Source organism: Ovis canadensis, chromosome 5, assembly GCF_042477335.2.
Source record: "Ovis canadensis isolate MfBH-ARS-UI-01 breed Bighorn chromosome 5, ARS-UI_OviCan_v2, whole genome shotgun sequence".
In the NCBI taxonomy this organism is placed as follows: domain Eukaryota; kingdom Metazoa; phylum Chordata; class Mammalia; order Artiodactyla; family Bovidae; genus Ovis; species Ovis canadensis.
Window position 1 is genome coordinate 54,592,327 of NC_091249.1, and position 23,661 is coordinate 54,615,987.

General features: G+C 34.8%; 2 protein-coding genes across 2 annotated transcripts; both read left to right on the forward strand.

The window, feature by feature from the left end:
- The first annotated feature begins 1,541 nt into the window (after positions 1-1,541).
- On the forward strand, positions 1,542-2,480 carry LOC138441792 (olfactory receptor 2L2-like). The gene has a single exon (XM_069592857.1). The coding sequence runs from the start codon at positions 1,542-1,544 to the stop codon at positions 2,478-2,480; it is 939 nt and encodes a 312-aa protein (XP_069448958.1).
- Positions 2,481-16,493: 14,013 nt separating this feature from the next.
- Positions 16,494-17,395, forward strand: LOC138441794 (olfactory receptor 2L8-like). The gene is given in 2 exon segments (XM_069592858.1): positions 16,494-17,139; positions 17,142-17,395. Coding segments are annotated over 2 exon segments (900 nt in total).
- Positions 17,396-23,661: the final 6,266 nt, after the last annotated feature.

Here is a 23,661-nt window from a genome sequence, read left to right on the forward strand (position 1 = left end):
TTTATTCCCAGGGATTTTAGTCTTTTTCATGATATGGTAGATACAAATTTTTCTTAAATTCTTTTTGGTATTGTATATTATAAATGGATATCAATACAATGGCAGCTTTATCAATTCTAACAGATTTTTGGTGGACTCATTGCAAGTTTATATATCTAAAACTTCCTTGCCTGTTTTATCTCTTAAAGGAAAAGTTTTCAATCTTTCACCATTGAGTATAATGTTAGATGTGAGATATTTTATTGAAATAAAGTAAAAACATGATCTCAGCGACCTACAGGACAAAACAAACTTTCATAAGCCCACTCCTCCTGATCCACAAAGCAAAATTTTATAATATTTTAAGTTTTCCCTTCTATTTACTTGTATATATCTCAACAGTATGCTTACCTTCTCATGCTTCAGTTTGTTTCAGTTCAATCACTCTTTCAGGTCCGACTCTTTGTGACCCCGTGGACTACAGCATGCCAGGCCTCCCTGTCCATCACCAACTCCTGGAGCTTACTCAAACTTGTGACCATTTAGTCAGTGATGCCATCCAACCATCTCACCCTCTGTCATCCCCTTCTCCTCCCACCTTCAATCTTTCCCATCATCAGGGTCTTTTCCAATGAGTCAGTTCTTTGCATCAGGTGGCCAAAGTATTGGAGTTTCAGCTTCAATATCAGTCCTGCCAATGACTATTCTGGACTGATTTCCTGTAGGATGGACTGGTTGGATCTCCTTGCTGTCCAAAGGACTCTCAAGAGTCTTCTCCAACACCACAGTTCAAAAACATCAATTCTTGAATGCTCAGCTTTCTTTGTAGTCCAACTCTCACATCCATACATAACTACTGGAAAAACCATAACTTTGACTAGATGGACCTTTGTTATCAAGGTAATTTCTCTGCTTTTTCATATGTTGTCTTATGCTTAATTACTAAACATTAAGTATCATCTCTTGATTACATCCACTCTGGCCGCAGTGGATGGAGACCTTCTCCTTCCACATATAACTGCCTCCAACTACCTTTTATCTTTCCCCTCTTTCCATCATAGTTAAATCCCACTTTGTGTCTATGATGGTTAGGTTGAGAACACTTTTCCATCTTCTAGTATACATTGCTAAAGTAGAAAAATATTAATTACTGTAAAACCTTATATTTTAGTCTTTCCATATGAATAGTTCCTCTTATTTTGCTTTCCACAGTCAAGAAACTTTAAGGTGATACTGAGAATTTCAAGAAAATGTTTTGAGAGATGTTAAGAATTTTATAAGAAAATCCTTTTTAATAAAATATTTATTTATTTTTCTGTATTCTGCTTATGTTGTACAGTCACTCAAATGTATCAGTTCTTAAAATGTTATTCTTTATAATTTTAACTTCATCATTATTACAATTTTTCCAATATAGATAACTCCAGTTCTTTATTACAGAGTAGTAAAACTTTAAACAATATTCAGCCTGACTAAAATAATACTATAGAAATATATTATTGTTTTAAATTTGAATTATGTACTCTTGTGTCTGCCTTTAGGAATAATTACATGAATGACCCATGGGAAATTATAATCAAACATCAACTGATTTCATCTTATTGGGATTGTTTCCCTCTTCAAGAACTGGTCTGTTTCTTTTTATTCTCATTGTTTTCATTTTCTTAATGGCTCTAGCTGGTAACCTTTCCATGATTCTTCTCATCTTTCTGGACATCCGTCTTCACAAGCCCATGTATTTTCTGCTTAGCCAGCTCTCCCTCATGGATCTGAACTACATCTCTACCACTGTTCCCAAAATGGCCTCTGATTTTCCGTTTGCAAACAAGTCTATCTCCATCATTGGGTGTGGGATTCAGAGCTTCTTCTTCTTGACTATGGCATGTGCAGAAGGATTGCTTTTGGCCTCTATGGCTGATGATCATTATGTGGCCATTTGCTTTCCTCTTCATTATCCCGTCAGAATCAGCAAAAGAGTGTGCATATTGATGATAACAGGATCTTGGATAATGGGCTCTATCAACTCCTGTGCCCACACCACGTATATTCTCTCTATCCCTTATTGCCAATCCAGGTCCATCAATCATTTCTTCTGTGATGTCACAGTCATGTTGACAATAACCTGCATTGATACAACGGTCTATGAATACACAGTGTTTCTGAGCACCACACTTTTCCTTTTGCTGCCCTTCATTGATATTGCTTTTTCCTATGGCCGTGTTCTCCTTGCTGTCTATCGCATGAACTCAGCAGAAGGGAAGAAGAAGGCCTATTCAACCTGCAGCATCCACCTCACTGTGGTTTCTTTCTACTATGCACCCTTTGTTTACACGTATCTACGCCCAAGATTTCTGCGTACTCCAACAGAGGACAAAGTTCTGGCTGTCTTTTACATCATCCTTACCCCGATGCTCAATCCTATTATCTACAGCCTGAGAAACAAGGAGGTGATTGGGGCCCTGAGAAGAGTAACTCAGAGAATCTCTCCTATGAAAATGTAGACTAAATTTTTGCATAAATACCAGGAGTTTTATATATATATATATATATATATATATATATATGTGTGTGTGTGTGTGTGTGTGTGTGTTTATAACTGTATAGTTATATATATAAATTATATATTATATATATAATTTATATATTTATTTATATATATAACTGTATAGTCATTAAAAATATTATTTTATTAAATGAAAAGAGTAAAATGGATTTAGAGGACAAGAAAATAGTTCATATCTTGAAAAATCTCAATCTTATTTCTTGTTTCCTTTTTTTAAATCAATTTCAAATGCATTTTTGTTGATAGACTGACAACTAGAAAGATTCCCTGTCATTTAGTAGTGAACATGGACATTAACTGAATAACAGAATAGCATTCACCATAACAGTTCCACAGTTTTCAATACATTTTTCAATAGGTCTGAACCACATTTTCTGAATGTCTAGATAAAATTAAAAGACAGAATACTTTTTGTTCTTCTTATGGTATAACCATAATTACCAGTAACACTTTTTTTTTTTTAATTTCAATAAGGGGAAACTTTCTGTTAGAGATTTAGCTGAGAATTCTGAAGTCCTTATACCACTCTGAACAGAAACTGAGTTTATGTTAATTGCAGGGTGATGCATCTATCATGTTAGGTATACCTGGAAATCAACAATAGGCCTTGAAAATGCCACAAGAGATTGCTAAGACAATTATACAAGTGGGTCAGCATTTAGTCTCATTAGTGGAAATTAAAACTGTTGAGGAATTCCATGCAAACAGCTACTCTCAAATAGCTACTCTCAAAACATACTGTGTACCTGCTAAATTGCCATTGCAACTTTTGTATTAGATGATGTCTCTCAAATGAGATTTTATTCTCTACTCACTACATCCCATAGTTTTACTGGGGAAGTTAACTTTGTAAACTAATTTTCTTACTTCATATGATGGCTTGATCACTTTCCTAAGCAGATCTCATCACTGTATCAACAAAAATTCATCAGTTCACGTAAATTTCCATTTAAATTGTTATCCATTAGTGATCAATGCAGAAATGCACTTAACCTCTCACCTGTGGCAGAGAAGGGGAGGTTCATATTCTACATAATATGCAAGGCAAATCCCAAAATGAACATATGAGGACTCTTGCTAAAAAATAAAAATAAATGTTAGATTATTGTTGCTCAAACGTAGTTTTTTCTTCAAAATTAATTCTTTAGTTGTGAAATGAAATTACACATTCCAAAAAAAATAATTATATATATATATATATATATATATATATATATATATATATATAGCATATAAACATAATGGTTCATTATCAGATTTGGGAGATCAATACTTTCCACTTTATTTTCACTAAATTTAAAGCTTTAGAAACTTTATTCTCTGTTAATATAATTACAGTGTTTTCAGCATCTGGTGATAAATACTAAGTTTCAATGAATTTCTGATGATTTTTAATATTTAAATTTTAAGAGATTCTTTCTGCTTATGTTACTGGAGCTATTAGGAGTGCTTATAGTTTAGGAGAATATCAGGCTGAATTTTTGATAAATTATATTAAATATAAATTCTAGTGCACACATATCTGATGATTCAAAAGGAGAAGAAATGTTTTCTGAAAGTATTTATCTTATGAAGCAGCTTCAAGTTATCAATTAATACAAATCTATTTTATATAAGTCTAAATTTAACTTTAAACATAAATTTGGTCAATAGCATTTTAATGATTCATCTTCAATTTCTGACAATTAGTTGACTTTGTATAAGAATGATGTTTCAATTATCTGTTCACTCATTTTGTCACTACACATTCAATTATAAGAAAATTAATTTTAAAAATGTTTGAATAATTGTTTTCTGAAAGTTTACATGAAAATGGTATGCTTTTCCACCTCTGATCTTTCAAATTAATTTTAAATCTTTAAGCAAGCTTTAAATATTAGTTCTAAGCCTGTGGACATTTGTTTTACAATATTTCAAGAGTTTTTAAAACCATATATTTTATACTTTGATAATAATTCCATGATACGATCTTTTGTAATGATTATTTGTACACTTTTGTAAGTATTTATTGGAAAAGTTTACTCCCTAAACCTATCATTTCCTGTTCCAACACTTGGGTGAGATTGTTAATAATTTAGCAGATTACACAGGGTTTAACACTGAATGGAAAAATAAGTCAGCCCCCATCTCCATAAGAGTCATTTCTCTTGCTAAGTAAATCTCCTTCTCTCTCTTAGGCAGTGGCCTATTCACCATTGTTGTATCTCTATTTGCTGTTGTCACCACCACCACCTAGCTGGGTTCAAGCTCCACCCAGCCACTTCCCTGGGGTCCTGTAGTGCCCTGAACACTAATGCATGTGTGGACATGGGGAGGCCAGGCATATTGCTTCATGTCCATGTTGCTTGCCCTTATGTGTACAAGTCCTGCTGCTGGACTGAAACTGCATACTAATGCCGCCACCCAGTATAGACCCTCTGCTCACGTGTGTACTCAGTGATAAAATTAAGAATTTCAAGATGGCAGCAGAGCAATAATTAAGCAAGGTTAGTATCTGAGTATGAGAACCTATGTAAGCACACATGCTCTATGCTTTGAGAAATGTAGATTGAACAAATACAAAGGGGATGACATAATGTAAAACCAGCAAAATGATGGGGATGTCAGTTTTTGTCATTGTAAATATCCTAAGGAAGTGTGGAAGCAAGCAGGCAAATGCATTCCAGACTCCTTCCCATTTTAGGTAGTGAGAAATAGAAGGAATCAGGAGACATCAATCTATTTCTGTCCTGACACAATATATTTTGTTCTGCCCTTTAAAAGAAACTGGAAACAATTTTATTTACTGTTTAAGTAACTGCCTAGAAAATGAGGATTTAGCATTATATAAAATTAATTTCCTATGTTGTCCTTAGTAGGTCTTTGAGTAATTAAAAAAAAAAAAAAAGCTTTCTTTGTTGAAAGACTATGTTTAAAAAAAAAAAACTAATACTTAACAGTTTGTACTTGCTTACAAAATCCTTAATTTTCTTTATGGTTAAAATGAGAGATAGGAATTTTTTTCACAGCGACCTATAATTCTACTTGACCAAGTGTTTTAAAACCTTTTATCAATTCTTAACCAATTTCCCAAACTCAAATGCCAAGGAAAGATCTGTTGAAATCAAATTAACTTTGGTATTTTTCATTAAACTCCTGTAAAATTGCAAAAAAAAAAAATTATCTCACCTTATAAAAATAGAAATGTTAAACTAATTAGGCTAATATGTGAAATTACATGCAAAGAATTGTCAAATAAGAAGTAATACTAAGACTTGTTTACATTGCTAATGTTGTATTGGTGTGTATTATGGTATACATTCCAGAAGTTATATGTTATTTTTAGTCATCTGATATATTCTGGGACAATGTTAACAGTCATAATGCAAATTATCATCTTAAAATGTTGCGTATCACAAAAATTACTACATTTTCTTATGAAATAAATTTTTGTATCTTTTGTCTTTGTCATTTATAGTTATTGTTTAATTTAGATATTTACAAAAATGTTTCTACACAAGTGCTCTATTTCAAGGACATTCATGAAAGGGACTAATGGAAAATCTAGATTTAATAACAAGTACTCATTACTTGGGGCTGAATGATCTAAAGATGATGATTGCAATTTTTTATTACATTTTGTTTGAAACATTGCTGGATCCTTAATGTTTTTTTCCCCCCAGACTGAAGAAAACTTTTCCTCTTACCTGTGACTCACAATAATTTAAAAAATTATGACACCTTAAACAAAGATACAGCATTTATTTTAATCCTAATCTGATCCCTCAGGAATTTGCAAAGCCTTGAATCAAAGCTTTAGTACTATAGCCAACATTTCCACTTGTGCGTTCTGCTGCTGCTGCTAAGTCGCGTCAGTCATGTCCAACTCTGTGAGACGCCTTAGAGGGCAGCCCACCAGGCTCCTCTGTTCCTGGGATTCTCCAGGCAAAAACAGTGGAGTGGGTTGCTGTTTCCTTTTCCAATGCATACACACATGCTAAGTTGCTTAGGTCATGTCTGACTCTGTGTGACCCCATGGACAGCAGCCCATCAAGCTCCTCCAGCCACAGGATTCTCCAGGCAAGAATATTGGAGCAGATTCCCATTTCCTTCTCCTGTGCCCTTCTACAAGGAGAATAAATTCATATTGACTTAGAGTAAGAGTCTGTTCAAAAGGATGAATTTGTTTGAAAAGAGACAATAGATCTCAAATGTAGTAATTTGTGCTAAGCCAATGTCACCAAACTGAGATTAAACACCTAACTGATGAGAGCTGATGAGGCTGAACCACCCAAGTCCAGTTTATGTGGCATATGGATGACAGCAGACAAGGTATGATCTCCCTGAGAGTATAGTGAGAGATCAAGATATTAGATTAGGAGACTTCTCCCAAAGACCAGGATCCACAATCAGAGCAAGAAACCAGATCTGTATCCAAAATGTGTGCTCAGTTGCTCAGTCTAGTCTGGCTCTTTGAGACACCATGGACTGCAGCCTGCCAGGCTCCTCTGTCCATAGGATTTCCCAGGCAAGAATACTGGGCTGTCATTTCCTTCTCCACTAGATCTGAAGTACAGAACTACAAAAACCCTGAGGTTATATGATTTTATAAGGAGTAATGATTTATGATAGTGCAATTTTAGGGTGTCTCTTTTACTTGTTAAGTGCATATAATTTCACAGAAAAGAAGTGAATATAATTTCATAGGTAGGAAGAAGTTTACGCATATATCATTGCTATTGTCACATAATGTGTAGACCATTTTGATTCACCAAAACTTTAGAATCATTTATAGAAATGAGAATATTATAGGAAGAGAGCTAATTGGTCACAGAAGCTTATTTCAATCCATTTTTCCAGTGTGAATGTATGAACCCTTTTCCCTCACTGTCCATTTCTAGGACTCTTGAATAAAGTCCAATTACTTCCTCTTGCGCATAAGAAAAAGCCTAACAAACAGATGACTATGCTAAGAAACTTAAAATTTTACAGAAGTTTGTCTTTACAACAAACAGTGGCTGATTTACTTTTTTTTTTTTTTACTTTATTTTACTTTACAATACTGTATTGGTTTTGCCATACATTGACATGAATCCACCATGGGTGTACATGCATTCCCAAACATGAACCCCCCTCCCACCTCCCTCCCCATAACATCTCTCTGGGTCATCCCCGTGCACCAGCCCCAACCATGCTGTATCCTGCATTGGACATAGACTGGCAATTCGTTTCTTACATGATAGTATACAAGTTTCAATGCCATTCTCCCAAATCATCCCACCCTCTCCCTCTCCCTCTGAGTCCAAAAGTCCACTCTACACATCTGTGTCTCTTTTGCTATCTTGCATACAGGGTCATCATTGCCATCTTTCTAAATTCCATATATATGTGTTAGTATACTGTATTGGTGTTTTTCTTTCTGGCTTACTTCACTCTGTACAATCGACTCCAGTTTCATCCACCTCATTAGAACTGATTCAAATGTATTCTTTTTAATGGCTGAGTAATACTCCATTGTGTATATGTACCACTGCTTTCCTATCCATTCATCTGCTGATGGACATCTAGGTTGTTTCCATGTCCTGGCTATTATAAACAGTGCTGCAATGAACACTGGGGTACATGTGTCTCTTTCAATTCTGGTTTCCTCAGTGTGTATGCCCAGCAGTGGGATTGCTGGGTCATAAGGCAGTTCTATTTGCAATTTTTTAAGGAATCTCCACACTGTTCTCCATAGTGGCTGTACTAGTTTGCATTCCCACCAACAGTGTAGGAGGGTTCCCTTTTCTCCACACCCTCTCCAGCATTTATTGCTTGCTGACTTTTGGATCACAGACATTCTGACTGGTGTGAAGTGGTACCTCATTGTGGTCTTGATTTGCATTTCTCTAATAATGAGTGATGTTGAGCATCTTTTCATGTGTTTGTTAGCCATTCGTATGTCTTCTTTGGAGAAATGTCTATTTAGTTCTTTGGCCCATTTATACCATGTTCATGGATCAGAAGAATCAATATAGTGAAAATGAGTATACTATGCAAAGCAATCTACAAATTCAGTGCAATCCCTATCAAGCTACCAGCGATATTTTTCACAGAACTAGAACAAATAATTTCAAGAATTGTATGGAAATACAAAATACCTCAAATAGCCAAAGCAATCTTGAGAAAGAAGAATGGAACTGGAGGAATCAACTTGCCTGACTTCAGGCTCTACTACAAAGCCACAGTCATCAACACAGTATGGTACTGGCCCAAAGACAGACATATAGATCAACGGAACAAAATAGAAAGCCCAGAGATAAATCCACACACATATGGACACCTTATCTTTGACAAAGGAGGCAATATACAATGGAGTAAAGACAATCTCTTTAACAAGTGATGCTGGGAAAACTGGTCAACCACTTGTAAAAGAATGAAACTAGATCACTTTCTAACACCACACACAAAAATAAACTCAAAATGGATTAAAGATCTAAATGTAAGACCAGAAACTATAAAACTCCTAGAGGAGAACATAGGCAAAACACTCTCCGACATAAATCACAGCAGGATCCTCTATGATCCACCCCCCAGAATTCTAGAAATAAAAGCAAAAATAAACAAATGGGATCTAATTAAAATTAAAAGCTTCTGCACAACAAAGGAAACTATAAGCAAGATGAAAAGATAGCCTTCTGAATGGGAGAAAATAATAGCAAATGAAGCAACTGACAAACAACTAATCTCAAAAATATACAAGCAACTTATGCAGCTCAATTCTTACTTTTTATTTCATTTTTGTGTATGTTGGGCTTATCTGGTGGTTCAGACAGTGAAGAATCCACTGGCAATATGGGATACCTGGGTTTAATCCCTGGGTTGGGAAGATACTCTGGAGAAGGGAACAGCTACCCAGTCTAGTATTCTTGCCTGGAGAATTCAATGGACAAATGAGGTTGGCATGGTGTTGCAAAGAGTCAGACATGATTGAGCAACTTTCATTTCACTTCTTGTGTATGTTGGTGAATAAAAACCTATAGATACAGTCAAGAAAACTTTACACCCTCATCTTCTGTTCCATGTAGGATATATTGCAGATTCAAGGCTTGTTTATTTATTTGTTTCTTCCCTAAATATCCAGCATCAGAACGTTTTCTGCTAATTCTTTTCTTCTTAGGTATAATGTCATTACTGCTGACATATCAATGGCAATACTTTTAAAGAAATATTTAAAATTCAAGAAATTGAAAATGCTTTATAAATTTAAATACCTTATTTTTCCTTCAGTGGATAAATCCAAAATAAAAGACAATAATAAACAATTTGGATTTATTTTCAATTAAGAAAAAGATGTCTTATTTAATTTAGATCTTGAAGCAATCAAAATTGATATTCAATAGTTGAGATTGTTCCCCTGTCAGATTCAAGGATCTTTTAAGTAACATCAAATGACAGAAGATTTGAACAGTGTAACATGAATAACAACAACAACTGAATGTTTCATTGGAAGTCCTGATACATGGAATAAAATATCAGATATAATGTGACATTCATTTTTTTTCCATTTGGTGTTTATTATTTCACCTTCAGAGTGTGATTGAATTAAGTAACTCATGGAAACATTTTTCCATAGAAAGTCTAATATAATAAAATACATGTGAAATAAATATTAGTAGTTTCATTGGAATTTGAAATATTACATTTTCACTTGTCAATAACTAAATAACTGATACTAATTGTACAAGGTGGGAAAGTCTAATATGATATATCGTGTTGAATCTAAATGACATTTATTTCAAAAATTGCTCTACCATTTTTTTTAGCAAGTTATTGTTTTATTTTAATTGCTAAATTGTGTCTTACTCTTGTGACCCCATGGACTATAGCCCACCAGGTTTGGTCTGTGGAATTTCCTAGGCAAGAATATGGAGTGGGATGTCATTTCTTTTTCCAGGGGATCTCCCCAACCCAGGGATCAAACTTGCATCTCCTGCATTGACAAGTTATTTACCACTGAGCCACCAGGCCACCAGAGAAGCCAAGTTTTCATATTATTAAAAGATCAATTTCTCTGCACATGTTCAGGATCTGGCCATAGATTTTTTATATTTGGAGCTTCAAATATAAAATAAACTTCATTTAAATGTTTTGACTATGCTAAATATACACACTATAAAATTTACTATTTTTAAGTGTACAGATCAATGACATTAAGTACATTGATAGTATTGTGCAATCATTACTGACATTACCCCAGAACATTTTTATGTTACTCAGCTGAAACTCTGTACCCACTAATGGTCCCAATTCCATGTTCCTGGGAACATCATTCCACTTTCATCTGTATGAATTTGACTATTCATATGTATAGAATCCTGTGGATTGTTTGTCATGTGTGACTTATTTATTTTACTTAGTGTATCTATAAGTTTCATCCATGTTGTAGTATTGAGTGTTAACAGCCTTGGTAGGGAGGCAGGATGCCCCAAATGGCAGGAAGAAATAAACTGCAAGTGGAAAACATTTTCTTTTGTTTTCTGTTCTAATCCTGTGTTGCCATGGTGACACCTGATTCCATCTGGACTTAACTTTAATCTCAAACCTTGAGCTAACCATTGCTTTTTTCTTATGGAAATGCTTTCTCAAGCTATGTAAAGGAACTATGTATTTGCTTGGAAATCTGCCTTTCTTCAAGATCCATGTCAATTGTTTTAGGATCAAGGATGACTTACTTTGTGACAATGCTATCTCAAAATGCCTGTTGTGGATGAAGGGCCTGGTATAACTGTCACAGTTTTGTGAGGCATTTCCTTTCTCTAACTAGCAGCTTGCTCAAGGTATATAACTCCTTGCTCAAAACTAGCAAGAGGACACCCTTTCTGTCCCCCTCTGGTATCTATGTCAGAAGCTTTCTTTATCTTTTATACTTTAATAAAATGTTATTACACAGAAAGCTCTGAGTGATCAAGCCTCATCACTGGCCCTGGATCAAATTCCTCTCCTCTGGAGGCCACGAATCCCAGCGTCGTTTGCAGCTCATAAGACCAACCTTTCAGTAAGTAGTAAAATTTCTTTCTTTTTTAAAACTGAAATTCTTAAATATATGTATGTGTGTGTGTTGTTGTTGTTTTTTAGTAACTCAGTTTACTCAGATTCTTCTGTGACCCCATGGACTGTAGCCCACCAAGCTCCTCTATCCATGTGATTTCCCAGTCAAGAATACTGGAGTGGGCTGCCATTTCCTTCTCCAGGAGAGCTTCCCAACCCAGGGATCAAATTCACATCTTTTTGCATTGGTAGGTGGATTCTTTATCATTGAGCCACCAGGGAAGCCCATATACTCAAATACTCCCCCACTTTTATTTATTTTTAATATTTATTTATTTATTTACTTTTGGCTGAGCTGAGTCTTCCTTGTTGGGCATGAGCTTTCTCCAGTTGTGGTTAGTGCAGGCTACTCTCTCATGGTACATGGGCTTCTCATTGCAGTGGATTCTCTCATTGCATAGCACAGGCTCTAGTTTGTAGCACATGGGCTTAGCTGCCCCATGGCATGGTTTTCAATTCGTTTTTCTGTTGTTGAGTAGTATAGTTCTTTATCTATTCCTTATATCAATTTATGATCTGACACGTATTTTTCAAGGTCCCCCCCCCCCCATTCTATGGATTTCTTCCTCACTGTATTGATAATGTTCTTTCAGGAACAGAAGTTTTTAATTTTTAAAAAGTGCAATTCATATATAAATATATATACATTGTTGTTGCACATGATTTTGGTATTATATCTGAGATAGCACAGCTAAATTAAATGTCATGAAATTCCCTCCCTCTCCCAATGTTTTACTTTTAGCTCATATTTAACACCTTGATCCATTTAAGTTAATTCTTGTATGCTATCTTCTATGATGTAAGACAATGTCTCAATTTCATTAATTGGACTAGAATATCCAATTTCCCAGCAATATTTGTTGAAAAAAATATCCCCATTGACTAGCTTTATTATATATATGTATAATATTCTTCTTATACCTTAATCTATCAGTGAATATTTTTGTTGCTTCCACCTTTTAGCTTCTAGGAATAGAGGTGCATAAATACTTGTTCTAAATTCTCATGAAATCCTCTCCCTCTGGACAATGTTTATATATATATATATTATACGTGAATTGGACTTTTTAAAAATTAAGAGTCACATATGAAAAAGTGTGGTATTTTTGTTCTGTTTTATTTTGTTGATTTGTGTCTGTTTTTATGCCAATGGTATACTCTTTATAGTATCACAGTTTTGTAGTGAGTTTTGAATCAGAAACAGTTGAGTTCAATTAGTTTATAAGATTTTTTTGCTATTCTCACGACCTTGAGATTTCATCAGAATTTTAAGATGTACTTTTTTCTCTGCCTCAAACTCATGAGAATTATGATAGATATTTCATTGTACATGTTGTTTTGCTTATGGTAGTACTGACATCTTAACAATATCAGTATCTCAGCCCAAGTGCACAGAACACTTTTCCGTTTGCTTATCTTGTCAATTTATTTCAGCAATGCTTTGAGATTTTTATTGAAGAACTAGTCTTCTTGTTAAGTTCATCCCTAGAGATTTTATTCTTTTTCTTGATTTTGGAAATGTAATTTCTTAAAGTTTTCTTAGTATCATACATTATTAGGGTGAAATATAACTGATTTTTGTATCCTACAACTTTTGCCAAATATGTTTATTAGTTTTAAAAAATTTTTGGTAGACTCTACATTTTTATATCTATAAGATCATGTCATCTGTGAACTAAGATAATTTTGTTCCTGTATTATGTCATTTAGAAGTGACAAAAGTGGAAATATTTGCCTTTATTCCCTCTTAAAGGAAAAGCTTTCAGTCTTCACAATTGATTATAATGTTGGACATGAGTTCTGTAACTGTGACTTCAGTTCTACCTGAGTATAATTTATTCCAATAGAGTAGAACATAATCTCAACAGCCAACGGGACAAATCACTGGTTTCATAGTTCACCACTCCTGATTAACAAGGCAAATATTTTATAATATTTTACCATTTTTCTTCAACGTTTTTCACCAATATGCTATCTTCTCAGGCTTCCTTCAGGCTCAGTTGATGAGGAATCTGTCTGCAATGCAGGAGACCCTGTTTCGATTCCTGGGTTAGGAAGATCCAATGGAGAAGGGATAGGCTAACCACTCCAGTGTTCTTGGGCTTCCCTTGTGGCTCAGCTGGTAAGGAATCTGCCTGCAATGCGGGAGACCTAGGTTCAATCCCTGGGTTGGGAAGATCCCCTGGAGAATGGAAAGGCTACCCACTCCAGTATTCTGGAGATGGGGTTACAATGGGTCAGACACAACTGAGCATTAAATACCAGGTGCCATCTCTAGCCACAGTGGATGGAGACGATCCTCCTCCTCATGCCACCATCTCCACCTCTTTTTCTCTTTCCCCATCCTTTCAGCATAATTATATCCCACTTTGTGTCTGGGTTGTCTAGGTTGGCACATTTTTTCATCTTCTAGTATATATTGCTAAAATACAAACATATAATTTATCATAAAATCTGAATATATTTTAGTTATGCAATGTAATATATTTTAGTAATGTAAAAGTTCTCATTATTGTTATTTTCACTGGGACATTTTTAAGATCACACATTTATAGGCAATACTTGCATTTTTCAAAAGTGCTCTCCAGAAGACTTTAGAAATTTCAAGAAAAAATTTTTTTCAAGACAATATTTCTATTTTATTTTTCTGTGTTCTGTCTATGCTGTTTGAATATATGTTTCATATATGCCAATACTGAAAAAAAGTGATTTTATTAGCTGCATTATTATTTTGCTATGTACAGTCCCAGGAGTGAAAATATTTATAAGCATATATTGTTTGTCTTATATTAATTCTCTAATTTTCTTACCCCTTGAAAATGTCAATTTTTTTTATTATTTCTGTGGTTTTCCAATTCTTTTAATTGTGGTAGTTTTTTTTTTTTTCCTTCCTAAGTTTCACTTGTTTTTTTAAATCAATTATTATTACTTTTTTTTTTTTTTTTTTGCCGGAGTCACTTTTGCTAGATTATTTTATATATATCTAATGATGTTTATTTTGTGGAATGGTAATGTCTCAAACAAATCCTATTTTTTGTAATGCATTCTTTTCTATATTTCCCAATCATTTTAATCGTACTATTTGATTGTGTGTGAATGTGTATTTTTGTTTTTGTGTGAGTGTGAGTGCACACGTGTGCATCTTCCTCTTTCATGTTGCAGACTTCCTTAAAAGTCTGCTAATATTTTTATATTAAAATATTTAATATAAAACAAAACACTAACTATAACAACTAACTAAAGAACATACAACACTACACTAACCAACTAAAACACTACATATTTTGTAGAGTTTGTTCACTTGCAGTGTCTTTGGAAAATTTCTTTTCCCATCTCCATGAAAAAGATTTGTAAGATGCCAATTTCTCTTTTCTATTTAAGAGATTGACCACTCTTTTATCCATTTCTTCCTTCAAATTTTCTTAAACAACTTCACCTCTTATTATGGCTTATGTTTATATCCTCTCTTTTAATTATAGCTTATCTATTTTTATCATCATAACAGTTGACTTTTAATGGGAGTGATTGCAAATATATGTACTTAAATTTACACACTAAATTGGAAAAAAAACACCTTAAATATAAGAAACTAAAAGATAAATGTTAAATGTGTAAGATAAACTTCCATTAAGCAATTTATATCATGTAATTGTCAGAACCTGATAGCTCAGTTGGTAAAAAATCTGCCTGAGATGCAGGAGACCCCAGTTCAATTCCTGGGATGGGAAGATCCACTGGAGAAGGGATAGGCCACCCACTCCCATATTCTTGGGCTTCTCTTGTGGCTCAACTGATAAAGAATCCACCTGCAATGCAGGAGACCTGGGTTCAATCCCTTGGTTGGGATGATCCCCTGGAGAAGGGAAAGGCTAACCACTCCAGTATTCTGCCCTGGAGAATCCCATGTATAGTCCATGGGGTCGCAAAGAGTCAGACACAACTCATCAACTTTCACAATTGTCAGAGAAACTAGCAGACATAAAATGTCTGCTGTTTTGGACAGCTTGGACAGATTCATCAAAGCTATGAGAATTGTTGTTTTAGATATACAGGCAAAGGCTCTGTTTTAACTACTTATTGAAACTTATTGAAGAGAAAGGAGAGTGACAGCTTTGTAGATAATATTTGACAATAAGGATTCATTATAGATTTCATGAAATATAAATTGATTAGTACTTGATTTCAAGGAAACTTGTTTTGACATCTCAGAACAAAGTAGGCTAAGAAAGAAAAGAAGCTTCTCACCACAAGATGATCGGCTGCAACACTTTAGAGGCAAAACATTAGGATTTAAATATGAAAGATAAGTCATTCCTTAATTGTAAACAATATTTATTAATAATGGAATTATATAAAGGATGAATTTTCATTAATTTTCTATGAATGTATTTTGATTATGATATTTGCTTTTGATGTGACTTGCATTTGTATAGGTCAGTAAAACATACTTATCCTAATACTGTCATAGTAAACTTTTTTACAACTATAAGAATTCTGGAAAACACTTGAGCCAAAATGTTTGTACTTTCAATTAAAAAAAAAATATTTATTTTTTAATTGAAGGATAACTGCTTTACAGAATTGCATTAGCTTCTGCCAAACATCAGTATGAATCAGCTACAGGTATATCTATATATCCCCTCCCTCTTGAATCTCCCTCCCACCTACCTCCCCACCCTATCCCTCTAGGTTGTTACAGAGCCTCTGTTTAAATCAAAAGCTAAAATTTATTTTTTTTCCAAAAATGATAAACCTGTTCTTTATTTAAGAACTTAAAAATTTTAAATAATCATAGTCTGACAAAAATAATCTAAAATAGCTTAATGTTTTAAACTTGACTTAATCTTGTTTCTATCTTTAGGAAAAATTGTATGAATTTCCCATGGAAAATTATAATCAAACATCCACTGATTTCATCTTACTAGGGCTGTTCCCTTCCTCAAGAATTGGCCTGTTTCTTTTTATTCTCATTGTTCTCATTTTCCTAATGGCTCTATTTGGTAACCTCTCCATGATCCTTCTCATCTTTCTGGACACCCATCTCCATACACCAATGTATTTTCTACTCAGTCAGCTCTCCCTCATGGACCTGACCTACATCTCCACCATTGTGCCCAAAATGGCCTACAATTTTCTGTATGGAAAAACATCTATCTCTTTCATTGGGTGTGGGATTCAGAGCTTTTTCTTCTTGACTATAGCAGGTGCAGAAGGATTGCTTTTGGCCTCTTTCACTTATGACCGGTATGTGGCCATTTGCTTTCCTCTTCACTATCCCATCCAAATCACCAGGTGAGTGTGCGTGTTGCTGATAATAGGATCTTGGATAATGGGCTCTATCAACTCCTGTGCCCACACCACGTATGCCCTCCATATCCCTTATTGCAGATCCAGGGCCATCAATCATTTCTTCTGTGATGTCCCAGCCATGTTGACTCTGGCCTGCATTGACACCTGGGTCTATGAGTACACCGTGTTTGTGAGCACTACGGTTTTCCTTTTGTTGCCTTTCATCGGTATTGCACTTTCCTAGCAGAAGGGAAGAAAAAGGCCTATTCAACTTGCAGCACCCGCCTCACAGTGGTGACTTTTTACTATGCACCCTTTGTTTACACTTATCTACGCCCAAGAGCCCTTCGATCTCCAACAGAAGACAAGGTTCTGGCTGTCTTCTACACCATCCTGACCCCAATGTTCAATCCTATTATCTATAGCTTAAGAAATAAGGAAGTGATGGGGGCCTCGAGAAGAGTAATTCAGAGAATCTGCTTTGTGAAAATGTAGACATTTTTGCATGAGTATCAAGAGTTGCATGTAAATACATTCATCAGTATACGTTAATTAAAATATTATCTTATCTTTAAATGCAAGGCCTATAATTAATCTAGAGGAGCAGACTATCACTCATTGGCCTGGAAAAATATTATCATGTATTTAGATTATTTATAATGTTTTTACCATAAGTTTTAAGTGCTTTTATTTATTGCTAAAATAAAGTTAATATTATGATATAGTAATGAAAATGAAAACTGCCTAGTTAAAATTGTCATTTAGCTAATAATTATCCAATTGTCAGCTAACAATTTTATGATATGCCTAAAACATGTTTTTTGAATGCCTGGATAAAATTAAAAGTCAAAAGACTTCTTATTCTTCTCATAGTAGAATAATAATTACAAATACCAGTTATTATTTATTTCTACATCAGCAAACTTCATTTCAGAGATTAGCTAGGCTTTACCAAGGATTCTTAATTTCTTATATCACTGTGAAAGGAAAATGACAAGTTTATCTTTCTTCTAAAGTGATGCATCCTTGGGAAGTGATTTACTATCAGGTATACCTGGGGATCCTCAATAAGGACCTGAAGGTGCCAACAGAGATCAAGGAATTTGTTGTTAATTATAGGACTAGTTTGTCAGTGTTTAGTCTAGCCTAGTGGATATTAGAAATATCAAGGATATTCTTACCAGCATCTACAAAACTCAGAACATACTTAGTTTACATTCTAAAACAGTAATAACAACTTCTGTTTTAAATAGTGTCTCTCAAATGAGAATTTGTTCTCCTTTCACTGGATTCCCTATTTCTACTGAAACAGGTTGGGAAAGCCAACTTTTATGAACCAATTATAGCCATTAATAGTATGGCTTAAACACTTTACTAAACAAGTCTGGCTCGTTCATACAATAAAAATCCATCAGCTCAAGTGATGAGTAAATTGTTATGACTGTCTATCAATTGTCAGTGTATAAATGCTCTTTTCCTCTCAAGCATGGTAGGGAACAGAAAGTTCAAATCCTGCATTATTTTCAGGGCATAGCACAAAATGAAAATGTGAGGCATCTTGTTCAATAATCAGATAAAGGTGAAACTTTTGGTGCTCAAATATACTTTTTCCTCAGAATTAATTTATTAGTTAAAAAGAATGGAGAAGGAAATGGCAACCCATTCCAGTATTCTTACCTGGAGAATCCCATGGTCTGAGGAGCCTGATAGGCTACAGTCCATGAGGTCTGAAAGAATTGACATGACTAAACTCCCCAGCAGAATTAATAAGAAGTGCAATAAAAAATACAAGGGATGTTTTGTGTCAGAATGTTGTATATATTGAAAAGAAATACTTCCTCATGTGATATCTTTATCAATTATAGATTTCTAAGGATCCTCTTTCTTCAAATTTATTTTTATCAAAACTTGCAATTTGGAGTCTTTATTAATGTAGTAGATACTATTTTCAGTCACTGGTGATAAATATTAGGTAAAATTATATTTTGATGATTTTTATTGAATTTTTTCACTTTAAAAGATTATTGTGCTTGCATTACTGGAACTCTTAGGAATGTTTACAGGTTGTGAAAACATTGGGTTAAATTTCTGAAAAATTATATCAAAATATAAATATTAGTACACTTAGATCTGATGATTCTCAAGAAGACATTTTTTTTCTAAAAAGAAATATCTTATGAATTCATTTCAAATCATCAGCTTATACAGATCCATTTCATTTAAGTTTTAGTTTAATTTTAAATATGAATTTAATCACAGACATTTTAATGATTTCTCTCAAATTTGTGGTGATTTTCCAGCTTTGTGTAAGAACAGAATTCTCTTTATGTTTCAAATACCTGTTCTTTCACTTTATCACCATATCTTCAATTACAGTGTAAATTAACTTTTTTTTTATTAAGTCAGTTTCTGAGACTTTATAGGAAAAGAATGTATTTTTCCCCCGTGATGTTTTAAATTATTTTAAATCTTTAAAAAATTTATTTTTATTTCTGATGTTTGGATATTTGTTTTGCAAATGCTGAAATAGTTTTTTTAAACCACATATTCTGTATTCTTTAATAAAAATGAACAATTCCCTAGTTATGCCATATAACTAGATATGCCATATCACAACAGTCATTTGTACACTCTTCTTTTGTAATAATTTACTGAAAGAGCTCACTGCCAAGCTTTCTAACATTTCCTGATCTAACACTCATGTGAGATATATAACAATTTTGTAAATGACACAGGGAAGTGCTCTGGATGAAAACATAAGTCAGATCCTAGTTCCAATATGGGTCATTTCTGCTGCTGGAATCCCTTCTGTCTCCTAGGTACCACTATATAACTCCCTTGGTGTCCTACAGTACCTTGAACACTAATGTCTGTGTGTATGTGGAGAAGCCAGACCAACTGGTCTATGTGCATGCTGACTAGAGGGCACGTACAGTCCCTGCAGATAGACTAAAACTGTATTCTATGCTACTGCTCACACTGAGGATAGCTCCTCTGCATGTATATACACAGAGATAAAGCTGTTTAGAATTTCAAGAGAACATTAAATCAGACAAGCGTACTGTAAGCACAAATGCTACTTAACTCTGAGAGATAGAATGAATGAATACAAAGGGAATAACTTCACACAAAATGAGGAAAATGATGGGAATATCTGCTGTTTTTGTCAGTTATTAGAAAGCTAAGCACGGAAGAATTGATGCTTTTGAACTGTGGTGTTAGGGAAGACTCTTGAGAGTCTCTTGGACTACAAGGAGATCAGTCCTGGGTGTTCATTGGAAGGACTGATGTTGAAGCTGAAACTCCAATACTTCGGCCACCTGATGCGAAGTGCTAACTCATTGGTAAAGACCCTGATGCTGAGAAAGATTGAAGGCTAGAGAAGGGGACAACAGAGGATGAGATGGTTGGATGGCATCACTGGCTCAATGGACATGAGTTTGGGTAAACAGCGGGAGTTGGTGATGGACAGGGAAGCCTGGTGTGCTGCAGACCATGGGGTCGCAAAGAGTCGGACATGACTGAGAGACTGAACTGACTGATTGATCATTGGCTATAATTCAAGGAAATGTGGAATTGAGCAGGGATGCTCACCATTCAGCATCTACTTCCACTCCAGACTTACTCATTTCAAGTAGTGAGTAATAGAAGGAATCAGGAAATATGGGTCGATCTATTGTTGGCCCTGACACGCCATTTTTATTATTTGCCTTTCCTTAATAAGAAATTGCAAAGTTTTTTTTCTATGTTTTAAGTAATCTTTTTAAAAATTAAAGGTATGAAATACATGAAAACAATTTCCTGTATTGTTTTCATCGTCTTTGATTCCTTAAGAAAACTGAGACATCTGCAAAGAAGAGCTAAATTTTTTAAACAAATATTTAACATCCTGCATTTGCCTGTAAAATCTTTGTCATCTGGTTAAATCGGTACCTAAGAATTTTTATAGTGATCTATAACTATATTTGAACAAGTATTTTAAAATTGTCAATATTTTTTGTAAAATTCCCAATATCAAATACTAAATAAATATGCTTTGATCTCAAATTAACTTAGAGATTTTCCATAAGACCTCTGTAAAATCTCAAAATATTTTTTCTCTCACCTAGAAATATTAAATTTATTAGGTCCATTTACATGGGAAGAATGATCAATTAAGAAGTAATACTAAGATTTCATTATGTTGTATTTGTATAAACATATATTAATGTTCCAGAAATTATATAAAAATTTTAGGACTATGTCCTAGAATAATGTTATCAATCATAATTCCAATGAACATTTTAAAATTTACATCACAGAAATAACTATATTTTGTTATCAAATGCATACCCATCAGATCTTTAACACTGGGTGTTTTAAGTGCTTGTCATTTACAGAGAGTTATTATTTTACTTGGGTGCTTTTGAAAAACTGTTTCTGCAAAACTGCTCTATCCTCAAAGAGATTCATGAGAAAAATAATGGTAAAACTGTATTCAAACAGAACAATTATTCATTACTTGGGATTGAATGAACTGGGGGGACAGTTGCAATTTTTTATACTGTTTTGTTCAAAGACATTGCTGGTTCCTTAAAGATTTGTTTTTTTAATTTTAGAAAATCTTTTCTCTGAAGCTATCTGTGACTTACTAAAATTGGATACAGTATACTTTCCTAAACAAAGATATTTTTTCTACTTAGCTGATCCTTCAGGAATTTGGAAATTCTTGAGTATTAGTTTCATGCAAATATAATTAGTTATTTGCATAAGTTCAATAACAATCTGTTCTCTTTCTGTGCATGCGTGAGTACTAAGTGGCTTCAGCCATGTCTGACTCTTTGTGACCCTATGGGCTGTATTCCGCCAGGCTCCTCTGACTATGGGATTCTACAGGCAAGAATACTGGAGTGGATTGCCAAGGCCTTCTCCATGGGATCTTCCCAACTCAGCAATCAAACCCACATTTTTTATGTTTCCTCCATTAGCAGGCAGGTTCTTTTACCTCTAGCACCACCTAAGAAGTGGTTTGTTTTCTTTCCAACAGGAAAAAATTGGAACTTTTAGATATATCATCAAGGTTTTGACTGGAATGTCATGTAGATAGACTCAGATATGACCAGGCAGGTTTAAGAAAGTGTTTTAAGAAACTAAGATTGACTTTTTGTAGTCAATAAAGGCCTTTGAAATAATCAGACTAGTACTATGATTACAGGATTATAGCAAAGTAATTTTCAGTCTTTTGGACTGTGTGGGAGAGGGCGAGGGTGGGATCACTTGGGAGAATGGCATTGAAACATGTATAATATCATATATGAAACGAATTGCCAATCCAGGTTCGATGCATGATACTGAATGCTTGGGGCTGGTGCGCTGAGACGACCCAGAGGGATGGTATGGGGAGGGAGGAGGGAGGGGGTTTCAGGATGGGGAACACGTGTATACCTGTGGCAGATTCATGTTGATGTATGGCAAAAGCAATACAATATTGTAAAGTAATTAACCTCCAATTAAAATAAATAAATTTATATTTTAAAAAATTTAAAAAAGAAATTATATGGGCAATCAATACTCTTGATGCACCCTTGATGTAAATAATAAAGCCAAATTAAATGCAAACAGATTAGTTTTACTGTGATTATTCTTAGTTTAAAAAATGGGGATAGTTTCTGGTTCAAGAAGGTGGAGTAAGACGCATTCATCCCCTGCTGCACGAGCACCAAAATCACAACTAGCTGTTGAACAGCCATCAACAGGAGGATGCTTGAACCTACCACAAAGTAACAAACAAAAAAAAAGATACACAATGTCCAAAAACAAAGAAAAAGCCACAGTGAGATGGTAGGTGGGACACAACCATGATAAAATCAAATCCCCCTGACAGGTGGGTGACTCACAAACTGGAGAACAATAATACCAAAAAAGTTCTCCCACTGTTGTGAAGCTTCTAAAACCCACATCAGACTTCCCAGTCTGGGGACCTGACAAAGGGACTAGGAATCCTCAGAGAATCTGACCTTAAAAGCCAGAGAGATTAGATTGCAAGACTTCCACAGATCAGTCAGTCAGTTCAGTCACTGAGTCCTGTCTAACTCTTTGCGACCCCATTGACTGCAGCATGCCAGGCCTCCCAGTCCATCACCAAATCCAGGGGTTTACTCAGACTCATGACCAAAGTCAGTGATGACATTTAACCATCTCATCCTCTGTTGTCCCCTTCTCCTCCCACCTTCAATCTTTCCCAGCATCAGGTCTTTTCAAATGAGTCAGCTCTTCCTATCAGGTGGCCAAAGTATTGGAATTTCAGCTTCAATGTCAGTCCTTCCAGTGAACATTCAGGACTGAGAAAATTGGATTAAAGACTTACTGAGAATGGCCCCACCCATAAGAACAAGACCTAGTTTCTCCCTCAGTCAGTCTATTCCATCAGGAAGGTTTCATACGTCTCTTATCCTTCTCCATCATAGAATCAGTTCAGTTCAGTTCAGTTGCTCAGTCGTGTCTGACTCTTTATGACCCAATGAATCACAGCACAGCAGGCTTCCCTGTCCATCACCAACTCCCAGAGTTCACAAACTCATGTCCATCGAGTTGGTGATGCCATCCAGCCATCTCATCCCCTGTTTTCCCCTTCTCCTCCTCCCCCCAATTCCTCCCCGCATCAGGATCTTTTCCAGTGAGTCAACTCTTTGCATGAGGTGGCCAAAGTATTGGAGTTTCAACTTCAGCATCAGTCCTTCCAATGAACACCCAGGGCTGGTCTCCTTTAGAATGGACTGGTT